Genomic DNA, 20521 nt, shown 5'->3' with positions numbered 1-20521 from the left:
CTATCTATTGTGTCAGTAGGTTAACTAATAAATCACTGGCAGGAAATTTACCAAAGAAATCATACGAGTTTTTTTGCTTGACAAAAAAAGTAGTACACACAAGAGATCATATGTGCTACTGTAGAGCCATGTGACAAAAACTTGTATGTAACAAAGTACTCAAATATATTTGTGTATCCTAATGCACTGAAAGCACTGAACTGCTTTACAGTGGTATTTTTCCCCTACTCCAGAATGCTATTATGCCGATAATTTAATAATTATTTAGTTAGTGATAGACACAACACATCAGTTTGCCACAGTTCTGGCAACCTGTTCTGGCACAGCAAGTAAGACATTTGATCCCTTAAAATTAATACATTTTTTTAAAATATTGGATTTTTGATCTGTCTTCTGAGGTAACATAATCATTAAAATACCTAGATACCTAGTTCTTGGAAAAACTCATATTCCTACTGTTTCTTTCACAAGTAAAAAAATGGCTTGTTGTGATGTTGGGATTCTTACTGAGATAAAAAACCCAACTTTTTTGAATTATCAACACAATAATATCAGTTTTAAAGTTTATATTTAATCCTAAATACATCTTTTTATATATATATTTAAAGATTTGTAATAGTCTTTACTGGAATGTTGAGATTACTGAAATATGATTTTAAAATAATAATTTGTTACATAGGATATTTTCACCTCCACATGAGGTCTACCTTTGCCTGTATTTATTTGATAAATACCATGCCAAATGGTCAGTTTACTTGCCTTTAAATTGGAATCAAATGGCATCGGAAAAGGTCCAATAGCCAAATATATCTTCTCTTTGGTAAACCTGCCTGAGTAGGACTTGGCGCAGCCCAAATGTGCTACCCCAGAACTAGCTATGAAAATATCAAATCCTAAACCAAATATGTTTAGTATGGATTTTTTTCCCCTTCGCAGTCTGGAACTGCTTTCCATTTTGCCCTTCAGCAGAAAGCCAATCTTTGCACTTCCTCCTTTTCATAAATAGCTCAACCACCAAAATAAGAACTGAATCAGATGGTCTCATCAGGACTGTGCACTCCTGATTGCACTGCAGGTCATTTTTCATATATTATGCTTGAAGTAAGAACTGCTGTATTAAACATCACACTTAACTGCATCTTTCAGAATGCAGGGTTTTGCAAAAAGCTTTTCTTGCTCTGTTTTCTTTGCTTTGGCATTGGATAAACTGTCCTATCACTGCTGCCGGTTCATAAGGCAGTGTCAGATTCATAAACTGTGTCAGGAAAAGTTTATATCCTTTGCTACTCTTCCCTTCAGAATTCATTATAACTTCTTATCAATGAGGTTTAAGAGCTTTTCTACTACAAAAAACATGTTTCTTAAAACCAGAATTTTTTTTTTTTACTGGGAAGATCCATTTGGCAAAGTTATAGAGGTTTGAGCTGCCTCATATTCTCCAGTCTGTGTCAGTAAGTCCACGCTATTTGACAGGAATAAAGAATTCAATTCTCTGTTCATTTATCCTGGTTTTGTACTGAATTTCTACTTTGAAAGATTTTTCTCTCTCTCATTATTGATAGATTATTGAAAAGCTCAGTTAGACCTTTTGTCTTATCAAGAATCTGATAGCTACAAGTAACTGTCAATTTTTTCATGTTTCCTTTAATGGGTATATAATTTGAACCAGTGGTAATATGTTCCACTCCTTCACTGACAAGAAAAATAAACTTTCTGATGACAGCTGATAGAAGGGTGGGAGAGATTGAGACTTCTCCTCCAAAGATAAAGATAAAGAACTTTAAACCTAAGCAATTTTCCATCTATGATGTTATCAAGGATTCATATAAGTTGAGAAAAATATGTGGTTTGTTTGGTTTTGTTTTTCCAAAGTCAGAGGCCTTTGTGGAGACTTTTGCATACTTTGAATGTTAGATATACCTAATCCGTTCATGTTGATAGCATGCTGAAGTCCTTCAGAAGTATAATTAGAACTTGACTAAGCTTCTTAAATGAAGAGGTGAGGTGCCATGGGAGATGCCATACAATGTCTGAAGTATTTACCTGAAGCTGGCAGAGATGACACAGGACTTAAAATTACTCTTGCACCTCTCTGGAGTGGCACCTGCCTGGAGATCAGGCACAGACATCTCAAATGGTAGTAGAAACATCTTTTGGGCCAACTGAATAAAGTTCCTCTCACATGTGAAAAACAATGCTCTGATTAAGAAAAAATATGATGAGAAAGACTTTAAGACAAGTCCCCAGAGTTTGTACTATTAAGACAAAAGTTATTATGTTGGTACTACTTGTACATAGATGCCCACAAATGAATTTATGTATACATAATAGATCTAGATCTCATCTAGAGATTCTAGAGAACAACAACAGGTAAGTACTTTAGCTTTCTGATGCAACTGCTAGTGTAATGCCTGGGTTCATGCTGGTATGGAATAGGAAGAAGAGATTTCATATGTATCCAAGAGATAAAGACATGCTTTTAAAATTAGTTAATCTGGCATTCAAAAAGAGAAAAAGAGTGTTATTTTATGAAATTGGACCAACTCAGTTCAAAGCTTAAAAACAAACTAACTGCATGTTCATGGAATTTCTTTTAACATACTTCTTACTCCATTTTTGTTTTAGCATGTTGTTAGCTAGTTAGTTATCAGAGCACTCTGGCAGAAATTCAGAGCACTCTGGCAGAAATTGTCCAATAGAATATATAAGAAAGACTACATTTTTTCTAACAATGAAAGAATATTTGACATGTTTATATGAATGGCAAATATTTTGGAATGTGGTTAAAAGAGATGTGTGTCTTAGATTTTTATCTCACAAACGTGTGAACTATATACTTAGTTGAATCTATTAATGTTAGTTAGGGTCTCATTTATACTAAGATATTATTAAGTAAATTATTAGTTTTAATTTGCACTGTTACCAACAACATTCATGCCACATTAATTACAGTGAAAATTTCCTTGTTCTAGGTTCATCAGAAACATGACAGAACTTTAGATTTTGGATAGATTTTAATAAAGTATGTAAAGCCACAAAACACTCTGCTTCCTAAATAAATATTTTAGTTTTATGGTTTACATGGCCAGAATTTCTATCATACAATTGCTCTCCAACTGACCCCCATTGAAAAAATAACAATTAAAAAATCAGTTTCTTATATATTTGAGACTTTTGCAAAGTGAAGTTTTAAGTTGATCAGTTCTTTGTTTTGGTTTTGTTTGGTTTGTTTGTTTGTTTTTCTTTACATTACTGAGCACTTTTCATTGTTGTGTATTGTTGGCTTTGCACTGAACTTTACTAAAATTCCATAGTCTTGCAATTTTGTAATCATACTTTCACAAGCACTGCCTTTTTTCTATAGACAGAGTGTTTTAGAATTTGTTATAAAGTTGGACTGAATTCCCTACTCTTACTCAGTCTGAGCGCCCGTCCCTATAAATGTTCTAGATATCAACATTAATGCAATACTTTTCAAATAAAAAAGTTTAAAAACACAGTTGATCAGATATGAAAGTTTAAAAAAAGCAGCTTAACATTGTTTCTGTCAAGCAGAAAAAGAAAAAGAGAAAGAGAGAGTGGGAACAAAAATAAAATACTGTGAATTATGTACTTTTTGATGATCATTCAACTTTTTAACAGAAAACTGCCTAAAGGACTCTGACATGGTCTTTTCACTTCTATGTCCTCAAGGGTTTGAATCTACTCAGTGTGAGGTTCCAAAGTCATCAGGGCAGACTTAAAGCATTCTCCTACTTTTCTCAACAGACTAAATTGAGAATGCCAGAATTCATTTCCCGTATAACCCTTGACAGCTGTCATTGAGAGAAAGCAATCTCCGTCTACTCTCACCATAATTTACAACTGAGTCCCCAGGGTGAAAGGCAATCAGGGAAACTACTGCCTTAGTTCTGTATGCGGGCCAACTCAAACTCTTTTCTAAAGTACTCCTTACTTCAACTCTTAGCAACAGCACACTTGTGTGTGTATATATATATTTATATATATATAAATATATATAAAAATATATATATATATTTAAAAATCTATAGCTGATTTTAAATGGCACTGCAGGCATCACTTTGTTTGCTCTTTAGCATGAGGGATAGTATTCCCTTGCATAATCATTTGATAAAACTTCATGTATGATGCAAAGATTTTGTTGCACAGAGCACAGGCTAAAATTATGCATTCAGTGGCTATTCTGCATTTTGCTAATCACTGAGTTGGCTGAACAGATACTACTGGTACAAGAATAAGAACACTGTATCACACAGACAAATTGAAACTTTGGGACTTTAATATAATCCTTGAACATTCCATATATGTTTCTGGTCTGCATCGAGAATTAAGTTTTTCTATTCTCCCTATTGTGTTTCAAAGATAATTCAGTTAGAATTGTTTTTGTGTAGCTTTAGGGCAGCATAGAGTAATGAAACAAAGTTCTTTTTTCTTAATTTCTAATACTGTTTTTTCAGAAGCTAACCTGGCAGGCTTGCCCATTAAACCAAAGTTTCAAATTTAAGCAGTTATATTTTATTTTGTTTTATTTTAATAATCTCAACTGTACTAAAAGAAAAGGGACAGCTGTTGTGAATGCTTGTTAGAAACTAAACCTAGGAAAGTACTTCAGTAATCCATAAAATGGGAAGAATTTGTGAAAAGAATTGTATTTACGAATGTGCAAAACCTTCAATAAATGTGAGAGTTTTGCTGTATGCTTCAGAATTGTCTTCTATTTCAATAGACTATTCCAATACTAAAATTGGAAGAATTTGGCCAAATAGTTGAATGTTCTGTTTCAACAAAGCCAGTGTATATTTGAGTGCAATAACAATGATTTTTCAATAATTTTTAGTGGAAAAAAATTTTTGCTATTTCTTTTGAATAAATTCTAAAATGTCGTTTCACTGTTCATTTTACTGCTTTTACAGTATTTTTATCTGTGCAGTATTTCAGTGTTTATTTTTAAATAAAACAGTTTATCACATTGATCTAGAAATAAAATAAACATTCAATATTATGGTTAAAGAAAGAACACTTTCCTATGTTCTGTAGTTCTCACAATTCCCAGATGAGGTTTCCACATGACTGATAGTCCATTAAGCCATGGCAAGTTGTCTGCATTTTTGCTCTGGAAGGTCTGGGGTTTTTTTAAGGTTTGTGCCTGTAGATGTCTAGTATCCTCCCCATTCCAGCAAAAGAGAATACCAGGACAGCTGCTGCATTTCTGTCCCTCACTCAGAACTTCAGGCAAGGCATTACTTTTCTCCTAGAGCAGTCCTTTCATGGAGGCACTGTGTCAACCATGCAGTGTTCTTCATGGTAAAGCAGTGGCAGAGCATTCATTCTGCTGTCACATAGACTCTCAGGAAAATGGCTTTTTAAAACGTTGGTGGTAGACAAGTTCTCATTTAGGATGTGATAATGCCTAAGCTCCTAATCAGCCTGAAGATTATCAAAGTGACTTCTTTTAAAGCCTGTCTTGTGTTCTGGCGCTGGGTATTCTTTATTACTCCTCTTCATGGTTTGTTGGTTTGAAGAGTAGAAGTTAAGATTTTTTTTATGGTCAGAAAAAAGTGAAAAAGGGTGTATGAGCCTCTAACATAGTCTTTAGTGCCTTCAATTACAGTGAACAGATTTGATTCCAGAAACTGCTCCTATAACTGTTTTATCCTGTTACTCCTTAATATAAAAAAAAAATGGAAAGCTTCTGTGTATCAAAGATAATTTATAAACAAGTTTATATTTTATTATCAATGGAAAACTGCCCAAAAGTCAGAAGCATGAAACTAGGGAAAAGTTTGGATTTATAGACAATCTTTTGATATAAAGGTATTGGACAAGCATAACAATGCTACAGTGCCCTCTTGCCAGAGCTGAAAGTAAGGTGCTGATATTAAGCTCCTTTGTATCCTAGGAGTAGGGAAAGCAAAAGAAGCGTAATGGCACTCTTGCAAATCCATGGTAACCCTCATTCAATGGGAATTAGGTTGCATGTGTATCTGTGTCAGTAACTTCAAGTCAGACAGACATGAAAGAGTAATGTAGAACACCAAAACACCACCTGTATACTGCTCAATATGCACATAAAATATTTTTAAAATTTGAAATAACTGATAATATTTAACAGCTTATGATAATTGAAAGTTCAGAAATTGTACAGTAGAACATATACATTCTTGCTATACTTAGTGTTTTTAGACATGGGAAACACAGAAGGGTAACTTCCAATTTTGTGAGGGTGAGTCAAAGCTCTGTCTTGTATTCATTATTGTCCGATCTAGCTGAGCAGTGCAGAAACTGTCTTCCTAATAAAAGCACAAATTCAGACCTCTGTTTCAAAGCTTTTAGTTTAGACATTGTCATTATTTTATTTTGACTAGTTCTAAGGAACAAGAATAAAACAGTTTTTTTAAGGCAGCTAAACCCTGTATGTAGCTTTGTGAATTATTTAAAATTTAAATAGCAAAAAAAAATTTGCTTGAACAGAATTAATGGTTTTAATGGTGTTTTATTTTCTTACCTGAACAGAATAAAACCAGAAAAAAGAATCATTTTTGGGAAAAGAAAAAGTTGGAATTATTGTAATTCAAACATTTCTATTTTCAAGCATTTGTGATAATAAGAGTTAAACCAAGGGCAAACCACCAATGCCACCTATGCTTTCCTCTGGCTTTCAATGCAAAAGATTACAGGTGAAATATTTTGAAAGGACTGCATGTCACTCCAGGAATTATATCATTCTTATTCAAATATATAATTTTCAGTCTTCAAATTTACTCACCTCCAATTTTGGGGGGTTTGGGCTAGCTTTCATGTGGGAGCAAACTGACTGAAAATGAATGAAATGAAGTTGAAAATGAATGTGGAATTTTTTTATTTTAATGGTTTCACAAGCACTATTGTAAGTTATTTTCAGTGATTCTGAACAGTCATGTTATTTTAGCCTTTTTTACTGTAAGTATAACCTGTTCGTATTTAATATATAGAGCCCTATAAAAGAAGTAAAAGGGCAAGGATCTTCATTCTCAGACAATAAAAAATAAAAATCCCACCAGAAAATAAACTAAAAATATAAATTGCATGGAGGAATAGTCTTGCAAGAAATTTTGAGATCACAAGAAATTAAGTTAGGTAAACAAACAATATGAATCTTGTCCTATAGCTTGGAAAAAAATCCTGTAATATGTGTTTGCATGTAAATTTCCACTAGTTTTGTGTTTTCATTTATGAAATCTCACTGTAAAAGTGTATGTACTGGCACATGGCCGATTTCAAATGCTGTAGTACTGAATTAAAACAAAGGTGGATAATATTAAATGCAGGCTTCTAAACATGTGCCCATACTGTGGATCTGTGTAAGCGCAGCAAGGAGTCCTAGTTGCACCAGGATAAGATTTCTAATACAGAAAAGTTTTAATTATGATTGATAAATTGATATTAATTCACATTTGAAATATTAAAGGGTTTTTTGGCTTTCTATTCCACAGGATTTTTATAGCCATGAAAGACAATTAACTTCCATACTTTTTTAACTGTATAAAGATTATTTAAAGAAAGAGCTGATCTTGCTGCCAATCAAGATGGTTGCTAAAATAGGTGGATATCAGTGGAATGGAAAAATGGTTTTTGGTGTAGTTACTTTTCGGTATGCAGTTTCATTGCAAAATGGCGTACTGATTAGAGCATGGGCATAGGTCTCAGAAGACCTGAGTTCAGTTCTGCAGCAGTACAAATATTCCATACAACCTTAGGCATCAGTCTGTGAGATGATATTGTGCTATTGCGAAGTTGGTGATTAAAACTGCATTACCATATAGCAGCAATTTTAGCTAAACAAAGATTGTGAAACATTCATTTCTGCATTTGGAATTAAACATATCTACATTTTTAAACTAAACAGTGCCTGGGCATGGAAACTTAATTGCCTCTACTAAGAAGGCTCTCCAACAGGTTTTTCATTTGAACCAAGCAGCGCATCCACAGGAATTGTTCAGAGCATGGTTCAGGAGGTAGCATGGGCAGCAGGACCATTCCTGATGAGCAGTTCAGAGAAATTCACCTGAGTCTGGAGGGCAACAGAGTGCAACAGCATAGACATGGCCATTGCCTGCTGGCCTCATGTCAGAGAACAAGTGCTTGTATTCTTCACTTCATATTGATACAGATGCAGCTTCAAATGTTAAGCATATACGTATGTGGAGAGATTGAGTTTAAGGATATGTTTGTACAAGACAACTTATAACTATGCAGAGGATGCAGGCTACTTCCAAAAGCAGAAGCTTTACAGCAGCATCTACACAGCACTATGCCACATCTAATTGCCTAAGAAACAGGATTAATTGGGATCCAGCATGCATTGCTTCTGGGAGACATTCTAGTTTCTGTAACAAAGGATTGCACTGTGAATACAAACATATGAGCTCGTTCAGATCTAACTTAATATTTTGGTAGGGCTTTGTGTCAGTGGGCTGTATGTTTTACAAACTTTCACTTGTGTTTCTGTTCTGTGGTGATAGGTATATTGCCAGTGAAAGAATTAGACTTAGTTGGCAGACATTAGTAATAATGGAAAAAAGCAGTAACAAAGAATGAAATATATATTTTTTTGTGTAATGTACAAAGAATAAAGCATTTTCTCTTGATAGTACTCTTAAATATAGATTCCCCAGAAGCAGGAATGTTCAGATTTCTTCAAAGCAAGTACAGAGACACAGACTTCCACATCTAAATCTTTCACAACTTCCAAAGGGCAGTGAGATTTTAGGTCTTTGCATTTTTCCCACTCATATGGGACAGAAAAAAAGTCAAGAGGTAAAAAGGTATTTGCTTCTGTCAGTGAAATCCCAGTGTAAACACATATTTATTTAACCTGCACATATCTGATTTATGTATGAAATTTTTAAGGTTATAAGACTAAGTTTAAATAAATGTTGGGAGTATGAAATCTAAGCTAAACTCCTATAATGTAATCTAAGTGTAACTTCTCTGGTGAATTATTTGATAGGATTCAGCATAAAACAGAATGGGAATAGTTTCAATTAGGAGACTAGCTTTACTACTCCTCAGGGAAGAAAAAAAACAAAAAGCAGGTCTTTTCCATTAACTATGTCTCTTCATCAGTCTAGATAATGCCTTACTAATACTTTATACACATCATTGTAATACCAATGTTTTTCAAATGTATTTTGCTTTGCTGTGCAATTTTGTCTTCAGTGTTTTTAATAACAATGGTGAATAGGTTTGCTTCATGCCGAAGAGTGTTCTGCCTTTCCCCTCACCCCCAAATATTTTTTGTAAAATAATTTTTATGAAGGAAAAATTTTGATTCATATGGGATGTTCTTTAGACCTAGGTATATGCTTGTCTAGAATCCACTGCAAAACTGAAATAATGAAGATTTAATACTCTTAAGATTGTGCCTTTTAAAAAAGAAAGATAAATAAAAGCAATTTTAACTGTATTTCACAAAAAATTAAATTTTAGGATGTTAATAGTTCTTTAAAATCCTGGTACTTCTTAGCCGATTGAATGAAATATTCTTTCAGTGAATGAACATTTGCAAAAGCTAACTTGTTCTAGTGTATTAGCTAATCAGTAAATTTAAATTATATGTGTGATAAAACTTAACCTTTTGAAAAAATTATGATTCAGGAGTAAAAAACAATGCATTAGTGACTCTGTATGTCTTAACTCTAAAATTATAATGCTATCTGACATTCTTCTCCACTGGTTTCTTTTTCATGAAAATTAATTTGAACTAAATGGCGTACTTGAAAGCTAAACTCCTGTCATTGATGGGCTGTAATTTATAATACTAATATTTTAAGTCTTTATTTATTTATACCATTATGTTTAGAGTGAGGACAGGGGAGGGGTGGAGGGGGCATTTATAACTTTTCAGACAACTTTTAGTTTAATAGCCAGCAAAGTTGGAAGTTTGCAATGGAGATGCATATGCATCCATAAGGATTGGGGAGGGCAGATATACCTTATATAAAAACCAAACTGTCACCACAAACCCCATATTTTTTTAGGTTTTTAACTGCTATCTGAAAAATAACTTCATGCTTTTTGGTGCTTACCCTCACTCCCACTCCACTATCACATATTTGTTTTTTCACCATCTTCCTTCTTCTGTTCTACACATTAATAGCAGAAAATGTTCTTGTTAATGTTGGAAGCAATTTTTCTTATGAAAAGAAATTAAGAATGACAAATGGTAAAGTGTTATTTAAACTAGGTCCTGGTTTGATTTTTATCTGGTTTCCTTCACAGGAATTCTTTCTTTTTGCATTTCTTTGAAAAAAAAAAATTGCATAAAAGACCAACCTAAGCTTACCAAGAGAATGTTAAAAAATTCCTCCAATTTCTCTTTTATATTCAAACTACTTGTGTGTCCACGACTACTCCAAGAACTAGACTAAAATCATAGTATCACTTTCAAAGATAAAAGATCTAGAAACTTACTTAGGCATATCTGCATATCTGATATTTAATTCAAATAAAAAACACAGAGGATATCCAATGGACCACAGTCATAAGCTGCTAGTGAAGTAACAAAAAAATGACTGCTACACTTTATTTATGACATTGGTATCATGCATGAGTGTTGAACACTGTTTGTCTTACAGTGGTGAACTGTTCTGATCCTGGCTTTGTGGAAAATGCAATTCGGCATGGACAGCAGAATTATCCTGAAAGTTTTAAATATGGAACAAGTGTGGCATATCATTGCAAGAAGGGCTTTTATCTGTTGGGCTCATCTGCTTTGACCTGTAAAGCTAATGGCTTATGGGATAGATCGCTACCAAAGTGTTTGTGTAAGTATTCAGTTGGATTAACATTGAAGAGTAGTGCATGATTTTTAGTCATGATATTCAGCAAAAAGTGTCCTCATCTATTGAGGAACAAACTGAAAGTTGGGATCAACATATTGCAAATTGTATAGCTTAGTAAGAAAACATTAAGACAAGATGTCGTGCAACTTGTCATTACTAAAAATGGGTTTAGAGGAAACTGTGGAGCTGTTATTTCAAATGCCAGAAAGTTAAGATTAATTTCCCTTTTGGTGTATTGTTAAGATATCTGAAAAAACTAGGGAAATCTAAAATTATTATTTATATGTTATCATTTAGATTGATAGTCTAAGACCATTAATGCTTACCTCAGAATTATTTTTTTCAGATGTATTGAAGCGTGTATGTGAGAACAAATCTATGAAATGTGCAGCAAAATTTTGCTCAAGAGGGTCTTCTCATAACATCAGTTCATGCTTCCTCCATCACTTTTTCCTCAGAGAGGGAGGAAATCTTCTGATGTTTCCTATAATCAATTCAGTGAGCTTCAGAAAATAACAGTTTGACTGACTTTCATTTTCCATTGAGATATTTTTCTTCTCTGATCACTATTTATTTCCTGACATTAGGTTTCTGAATTGTAATTCAATTATAGGAAACAAAAAATGAAATGAAAGTATATTTTAATTTGCAAACATGTCAGATTATTTTAAAGTTTTTCCGTTACAGAACTCTGATCTTTACTTAAAAGTGTTATTTTATGAATTTACACTTATATACCAATCAGATCAATATATGTAACAAGGTTAGTGAATTTTTCTTTTTTATGCTTGCTTTCTTCCTATTGATGTTATTTATCTAATATCCACATGACCCAAGCAGTTTTGATTTGTTTTTCACAACAATCTATGCTTTCAGTATCTGTCAATAAAAGTATAATCTTTCAAATGAGCCTGAGAGGTGCCTACATTCTTCAGTTACCTACATTAGTGGCTGCTGCTAATTTGCTGCTGATGGACTGAAACATTATCTGAATCTTAAATATCACCAGGACAAATCTGACAGTCTGTCCCCTAAGAAAAACTCAGTGACATGAACAGGGCTCTTCCTATGAGAAAGACCTGTTTATCTATTCACAGATTAAGTCACTCATAGTTTTTTTCAAGTACTGTGAGAGAGATTTAATTTTGAAACGTTATCAGTGATAATATCTCTTTTTTTCAAACATAATATTGCTTTTGGTGATAGGGCAGAGTCCTTGGAAAGGCAGGTGAGATAAATATTGAACCCAAAGTGTACACAATGTTTACCACAAACAATTCTAGTTCAAAAGTAAAAAAAATAGAAATACACTACTCTTTTACATGCATGACAACACCTGTAAGTGCCATTGCTTACAAATGGATGCTTCTTTTCTTCTTCATAAACTGGGAAAATTTCATGCTGCTCACTACAAATCATTATACAGCCACATTGAGGTGACTTATGTATGATTTTCTTCAAAATACTCTGGTCACCCACCGCAGCTTCTTCCAAAATTGTGGCAGGACTAGCATTTGCATGGTACTGAAGCAAGCTCATTAAGGCAACTGATCTGGCTGAAAACTAAGCACTGTTTTGTTTTTTTTTTTCTTTTTTTCCTGGGAGTACTCCTCAGCCAGATCACTGTCTTGATTTGGTTTACCATTTGCTACATGAATGCTTAAGCCAGCCCAAGAAAAGCAAGAGAAACACACAGCAGTGAAAGTACAGTGCTCAGGATCATGCCTTTTGGGAGAAATCCATTGTGCAGTCAATTTAACATTATAATGGTACTCAGTATAACACAAATCATTTTGATGTCTGTCAAGAGTAACAGTCATCAGAATAGCAGCCTTTTCTTTCTAAAAATGTATTGGCTAATAGATCATTCATTCAAGTAACTTATAAAGTTGCTCAAGTTCAATTGCTCTGCTTAAGTTCTGCCTGAGTTGTGTGACTGTTTACTGAAGTTATGTAAAAACGTATTTTCTTTGGGTTTTTTTTCCCTACTGGATGACCTAAGTTTTACACACATAGCATTCAGAATTTGATTTCTAGTTCACCTTAAGATGACTTATATTTCCTCATATAACTGACCCAAACTACTTGTTTGCGAATTATTCTGTACCAAAATGTTTATCTTAATTTCTTCTCAAACAAAATGTACACCTTAATGTAAACATAAATATGATTCAGAATTTACAAAAATTATCAGTAATCCATTTTTTCTAGCTCATTTTAGTGCAACACATTGCTATAATAATACTACAGATGAAGATTTTTATTTCTCTATACTGCCTAAACTGCATGTAGTTATTTTCTATATATGATCAAGCTACTTACCATTATCATATCTGAAATATACACACACATTGCAACACTAACCTTATATGGTTTCTTCTTCCTCAACCTTAACAGAAAAAGATGTGTACTATTTGTAGCGAAGGACACTGTACAGAAATGAATGAGGAAAGAGAGCTCTGAATATTTTCAGGGAAAGTCTAACCTGGATGGGTTAGTTTTACATGTAGTTTTATGTTTAATCTTACAAATGACCAGTAAATCATCTATAGCAATAAGAAAACTAAGATATGAAGGAGCTGAAATCCAGACAGAAGTTTATGTTGTGTGGTAACAGCCTCATTTGTATAGGTTATAATAGTTTTTTTCTGTGACATGAAAACATCTTATAAAATTGTGCTCTTTCTTCTGTTAGCCATTTCTTGTGGACATCCTGGGGTACCTGCCAATGCAGTTCTTTCAGGAGACAAATTTACATATGGCTCCATAATTCACTATTCTTGCACAGCGGGTCGAAGGCTCATAGGAAATTCTACTCGGGAGTGCCAAGAAGATAGCCACTGGAGTGGGACTCTCCCTCACTGCTCAGGTACTCGTACCATCCATCATCTGAATGTCACTTTGTAATTACATCAAAAAGCTATTCTCAAGCAATTTTTAACTAGAGTCAGGTATTTGTTGTTTCCTTTCCAAGTATCTTTTTATTTCACCGATAACCACTCAGCCAAATTATAGCCGTTTATTGAAATATTCCCATATATTTTCTCATTCTCCTTGTCATTACTTTATAAATTTACTCCTTAGCTAGATGTTATAGTTGTGTACTGCAGTATATAGAAGCCACAAAACACTATTTAAAACCTGATAGAGTTCTGCTTAAAAAGGGTGCACGTATTAAATTTTATTTTTATGAACACTGTTTTGTGTAAACAAAGGTTGTCACATAGGAAAATGTTGATTAAAAACCACCACAGCAGAAGTATGAGATAGTAAACTTCATACATTAAGAACCTCTTTTCACTTAAGAAATATTCTTTATTAGTACCACAATGTGCAAATACCATAAACCTTTGCAATGTTCTTGGTGCTGTCTGGAAGTACAGGCACAGTTTATTCTCCCCTAGACTTACTATGCAAATTTAGAAGAAGCCATGACACAGTTTTGTTGAAGTCAAAGGCTCAGATAAGGATTGGCTGCTAAGGTCATCCACAGTGTATTAAAAAGTCTCATAAGGGAAACAAGTCTACACACTTCAGTATAAAAAGAAACAGAGACCTGACAGGTTTCAGAAGAAGATTTCCTAATGAGAAAATTTTTGCATAATTACACATTATAGAATCTTCTTATAACTTCCCCTATGCAATTGGACATGCTCACTGCTGGGCTTATCTGATTCAATGTGGTTCAATTCAGATTTTAGCTAATTTCAATAGGTGTAAGGTATATAAATTCTGTACTTTGAAAAGGCTCCAAATAAGTGTTCATTGAAAATGGTCCATTCATAGGCTGATTCTGCAAGGATGCTAAGCAGAATTTGAAACACTGAGGAAAGGAAGTGAATTTAAATCACTAATGTTTATTTACTGCTGTCTGCTGTTCAAGGAGGAAGGAGTTTCCTTAGTCTTCTCACACCACTAGATCTCACTGCCATCATAGTCTCTATGCCTAGATGTGAAAGGAATCTCTGCAGCACAATCATATGGATAGTTTCCACACAGAATTTGCCTTTCTTGCTTATCTTAATCCCACATTTATGTCACCTTCACCTTTTTATCCAGTATAAAATGCCAGACCTGAGATTGAACTAAGATATTAAAATTTCTAAGGTCAGAGCACTCTAGTGCTGTTCCTGGTATTTAGTTTTGGTAGCAGGGGTCTACAGGGTTGGCTTCTGTGAGAAGCTGCTAGAAGCTTCACATGTGTTTGACAAAGCCAATGCCAGCCGTCTCCAAGCCAGGCCCACCGCTGGCCAAGGCTGAGCCCATCAGTGAGGGTGGTAGTGCCCCTAGGATAACATATTTAACAAGGGAAAAACTTGCTGTACAACAGCAACTGCAGCAGTCAGAAGAGAGGAGTGAGGCTGTGTGAGAGAAACAGCCCTGCAGACACCAAGGTCAGTGAAGAAGGAGGGGCAGGAGGTGCTCCAGGCACCAGAGCACAGATTCCCCTGCAGCCCCTGGGGAAGACCATGGTGAGGCAGGCTGTGCCCCTGCAGCCCATGGAGCAGATACCCACCTGCAGGCCTTTGAAGCAGGTGGATGTGCCCAAAGGAGGTTGTGACACTGCGGGAAGCCTGGGCTGGAGCAGGCTCCTGGCAGGATCTGTGACCCTGTGGGGGACCCACGCTGGAGCACTCTAGTCCTGAAGGACTGCACCCTATGGAAGGGGCCCCAAGCTGGAGCAGGGGAAGAGTGTGAGCAGGAAGGATCAGCAGAAACAACATGTAATGAAGTGACCGCAACCCCCATTCCCCGTCCCCCTGCACCGCTCAGGGAGAGGAGGTAGAGAAAATCAGGAGTGAAGTTGAGCCCGGGAAGAAGGGAGGCAGGTGTTTTAAGATTTAGGTTTTATTTTGTCATTACCCTACTCTGAGTTGATTGGTAATAAGTTAATTTTTTTCCCCAAGTTTGGTCTGTTTTGCCTGTGATGGTAATTGGTGAGTGACCTCCCCCTGTCCTTATCTCAACCCATGAGTCTCTCATTACATTGTCTCTCCCCTGTCCAGCTGAGGAGGGGAGTGATAGAGCAACTTCGGTGGGCACCTGGCGTCCAACCAGGGTCAACCTAGCAGAATTGCCCACTACAGGTGAAATTCTCATGCTGATAGAAAGAAATCTTAATCACTAACAGTTCAGACTCTTATTGATATCAGTCCTGAATATGATATATTTTTATAGACTCTTAGATTTTTAAACACTGTAGCTAACTCCTATGATGGGGAAAATATGTCTAGTGTAACTAAAACATTGTTACTGATGCAGAATTTAATTTTCTAAGTTTGAACATGATATGACACCATCTTGAGAGGAAGGTGATTCCTTAGGAAAATGAGAAATCTCTCTCTGTTAACTCAATTTAAAAAAAACCAAACAAAAACTCCCAAACAGCCAAAAAACCCTAAAAAGGTGTCTCATTCCTCTAACACATTTAGATTTCAAAAATAAATACACTTTCCAAGTTAGGTATTCAGGAGATTACTCCATTAAAAAACAATAGGAATAATTTGTATTCATAATGTCAATGAAAGAATTATTGTGCCCAGGACAACTGAGACAGTTAATTGGTTTTATACTTAAGGGATATGAAAAACAGTCCCAATATAACACTTGTAATCTGTAGTCTGTTTCTGCAAGGGGTTTATTTATTATATATTAACATATTAATATATGTTTGAATGCATGATTGTATAAATACGATCTCAGGGTTTTGTTGCCACCTGGGACCTGCTGCAATGATGGACACTTGTATCTTATGAGTTAAGTGATAGATGAGATTTTTGTTTAAGATCACTCACTCATTCTTCAGTAATGGATATGTAGCCATCTACACTGCTAAATAAAAAAGGGCATACACCTTCATAATACTTCAACTGCCTTTGTCTATACGCTCTGACTATAAAGTTGCATGGCTCCAGTTTAAACTTTCTCCAAGACAAAGCTAGGTGTGTCAAAGGAAAAAAATTCTGGTCATTCAACTGGAATAATCCCCTCAGCAATGTCCCAAAGCAAAGTGGGACATAATCAGAATTTTACAATAATAGATCCTTCTGCCCTGAACAATTCCTGCAGTCCTTGCATTCGCAAGCCAAATTGCGTGCCACAAACCTGTTTCATGCTGTAAACATGCCACAGTGGTAGCCTGACTCACAGCCCTCATGTTAATTTCACACATCTTAAGCTACAAAAATATCTGTGAAATAGTAATGTCTTAGAGTAAGGGGAAGCAAACGGCACCCAGAGGCCACATCTGGACTGTTTACTGAACAGTGCCAGGTCATAGGTCATGGATGCTAGTACTTGATCACCTAGACCATTATGTCTTAGAATTGTCCACCCATCCTAACTAGCACTCCATCACACAATGCACAAATACTTTGCAAGTTGGTGGTGTGCTGGAGATCATTCTCAACAACCACTATGGATCCAGACACCCTGTTTTGGAGAATGAGTTTAACTCTATAGATGTGAACAGAATATACCAGCTGGCTTCAAGACACTCACGCTGTTTACAAGCGTGTATGTAGAAAAGGAAACCTAGGTCCAAATGCCATAGGGCAGGGTGACAAGGACAATTTATTCTAGAAGGAGCTAGTACTAAGCAAAGTGGACACAACTGAAGCCCACAAGTTAGCCTTGAATTCAGGAACTGTGTCTTTGTCTCCTTTTATAAGGAAGTATGATTGTATCCAAAGTGTCTGTCTCAAACTTGTTAAACTGAAAACCTTATGCAACATACTTTCTGGCTTTAGAAAAACTTAATTTCTAGAATAAAAGTTTGAGTTTTCTCAATATTTTGCTACTGTTATTCTGTTTTTCAAGACTTTTTCCTTCATCTGAGAAGCATGCCTATGATGAAAAACCTATGTAAGAAGATATAGACTTCAGCCTATGGAATTATTTAAGCATATTTTTAAAAAAAGAAAAACAAAAAAACCCAAACCATAGTTTTAATAGAAATTCAGTCTGGATGTATGACTTAAAAATGGAGAACAAAGGATAATGTTGCTATCAACCACAATTTAGACACAGAGGGATTTAGGAGAGATTCAATTTTATGTTAAAATTTATAATAAATTATTGATACTGAGACCATACTTCCTTGACCATCTTGGGTAGCATTTCCTGTAGCAGCCTCATTACCTGATAAGGCAGTTGACTGTTTCATCAGGCCTATAATGACATGTTTGAGTGGTCTGTTTTGCAGCATCTTCTTTCTTTTCTAACACTGTAAGAAATACTTGCATAGGAATTTAAAGGATAAGGAAAATGATGAGGTGTCCTTTCCATTCTTGACAGGCACAGAGGGCCAGGTACCACATAGTCTTTTCTGTGGATATATGTATTTCAAATATATTTCTTAAGAAACTTGAGTATGGTTCTTTTCACTCTTGCTGTTGTCTAATTTTTGTTATTAGAAGTTATTACTAGCAAAGAAGTTGAACAATAAAATACAATGTGTAGAAAATGTAATTTATGTCAAAAGGAAAACAAATGTGACTGACAAAAAAATGTTGGGTGTGCTTCCTGTGTTCACAATTATGTTTTATCTTTTATTTATATCACATTCTTTGTTTAGGTCTGTGTAAGTCTCAAACAAGAAGTACGCTAAAAAGACATTTTCACCTTTGGCTTGGTTTCACATCCTCGCACTGGGGGAAAAGTGATTAATTATAATAGAAATAATGCAGTTAGTACTACGATTTGCAAGACAGTATTTTCACTACCACTACATTTGCATGTAAATACTCTGCCAATAATTCTGCCCTATTGTGTTTTACAGGAAATAATCCTGGCTATTGTGATGATCCAGGAGTACCAGCTCATGGGTCTAGACTAGGGGATGAGTTCAAAATAAAAAGTCTGCTACGTTTCTCATGTGAAATGGGTTATCAGCTGAGAGGATCTGCAGAACGAACATGCCTGTTTAATGGTTCCTGGTCAGGTATACAGCCTGTGTGTGAAGGTAGGTATTGATATGATCAGCATTTATGACACCATTGAGTGACATTTACTAATGACATTTTATCCTTTAATTAAAAAGCTTCATGACAGAAATATGTTTTCATACTGCTCTGCAGAAATTTGATATAAAAGAGTTGCAAACAGTCCACGTTTTGCTTGAAAGCCGAAATCTAAACTGATAAAGTTTTGGAGCATATATTTCTAAGTAGATTCTGAGAAAATAATTCTAGTTAAACAAAAAATAAGCCTGAAAATAGAGAATATATACCCAATTTAAATGTAAAATTTAACAAACGCTTCTGATTGAAGATATGAAAATGGAGTGATAAATCATCATTCATCTTCTAACAAGACAATATTTAGTCTTCTCATTCTATGCAATGTCTACACATCAGGGACTGAACAGATGATAAATATTTTATTCTTAACTAAGTATAAGTTAATGTATATTTCTCCACACAAGTTAGACTAATTTTTTATGAGATATACTATTTTTATGCTAGCTTTTTCAGCAACAGAGAATATTTCTGGAAATAACATTTAAGAATGAGATAAATAAGATGAGATAAATAAGATAATATAAATAAGATAAAAAATATAATAAAAAATTTTTACACTCTTTATGCAGTCAGAATTGTAAAGAAATAATGTAAGACTAGATGGAAGATAGAACAAAATATTTTTAATTCATTGTGGTTTTTCATCTGCAGATTTCATCACAGTATCATCTACCAGTTGTTCTTTTGCAGTATTCTTCAGCTCAGACTAACCTTCTGTCAGTGTAGATATCATCATAACTGTAAGAAAATGGCAGTAGTCACAATAGCAGTATTTCCAGCAGAAAACTGAAGTTTTGCAATGTCCTTTCTTCTTCCCTGGCATGAAGATATTAAGCATAGTAGGCCAGCAGCACTCAGTGGCAATTAACAGTGTTTGAAATGCCTCTGTTTTTTCATTCATTCATTTTATTTTTCTATTCTCCTTAATATTTTCTTGTTCAGTATAAATAAAGATCAGATTAGCAAGATAATACCTCTTCACCCCGACAAGTTGAAGTTCCAACCTACAATGTTTCTGTCTTCAGTATTTGAAATTTTTATACATAAAAAGTGAATAACACTTCATTAAAAGAAAGGCATTTAGGTATTATTCCAAACAGCAGTAATACTCAGAGTAATTTTTAGTTGGAAAACTGTGTTTATTATAATGAATTCTATAATCTGTAACTATTAGATTCTAATCATTAGATTCTAACTATTATGCTGCAGACCATCCATCTAGGGGTTGTGGTAGACAAGTTGAACATAATCAGCAATGTGCCCTTGCTGTAAGGAAGGTTAATGGTATCCCAGGCTGTTTTAGGGGGGAAGTGATCCTTCCCCTCTACTCAGCACTGGCAAGGCAGCATCTGGAGTGCTGGGTCCAGTTCTGGGCTCCTCAGTACTAGAGAGACATGGGTTTACTAAATTGAGTCCAGCAAAGGGCCATGAAGATGATGAACAGACTAAAGCATCTCTCCTCTGAGGAAAGGCTGAAAGAGCCAGAACTGTCCAGATTAGGGAAGAGAAGGCTCAGAGGAGATCTTATTAACCTATATAAAAATCTGAAGTCAGGGTGCACAGAAGATGGAGTCAGGCCCTTTTCAGTGGTGCCAAGTGACAGGACAAGAGGCAATGGGTACAAACAGAAGCACAGGAGTTCTGTCTGAACATCAG

The 20521-nt window shown here is 35.0% G+C and overlaps 1 protein-coding gene across 1 annotated transcript in view; it reads left to right on the top strand.

Moving 5' to 3' along the window:
- The window catches only part of CSMD1 (CUB and Sushi multiple domains 1), a 1237849-nt gene that overhangs the window by 1182757 nt on the left and 34571 nt on the right, over positions 1–20521 (top strand). The window contains exons 55-57 of the mRNA XM_075086937.1: positions 10638–10826; positions 13540–13713; positions 18625–18807. Of these exons, the coding sequence (XP_074943038.1) occupies positions 10638–10826; positions 13540–13713; positions 18625–18807 (546 nt within the window). The remainder of the gene's footprint in view (positions 1–10637; positions 10827–13539; positions 13714–18624; positions 18808–20521) is intronic.

The sequence above is a fragment of the Phalacrocorax aristotelis genome, chromosome 3, assembly GCF_949628215.1.
Source record: "Phalacrocorax aristotelis chromosome 3, bGulAri2.1, whole genome shotgun sequence".
NCBI lineage: Eukaryota > Metazoa > Chordata > Aves > Suliformes > Phalacrocoracidae > Phalacrocorax > Phalacrocorax aristotelis.
This window is presented reverse-complemented; position numbering and strand designations above follow the sequence as displayed.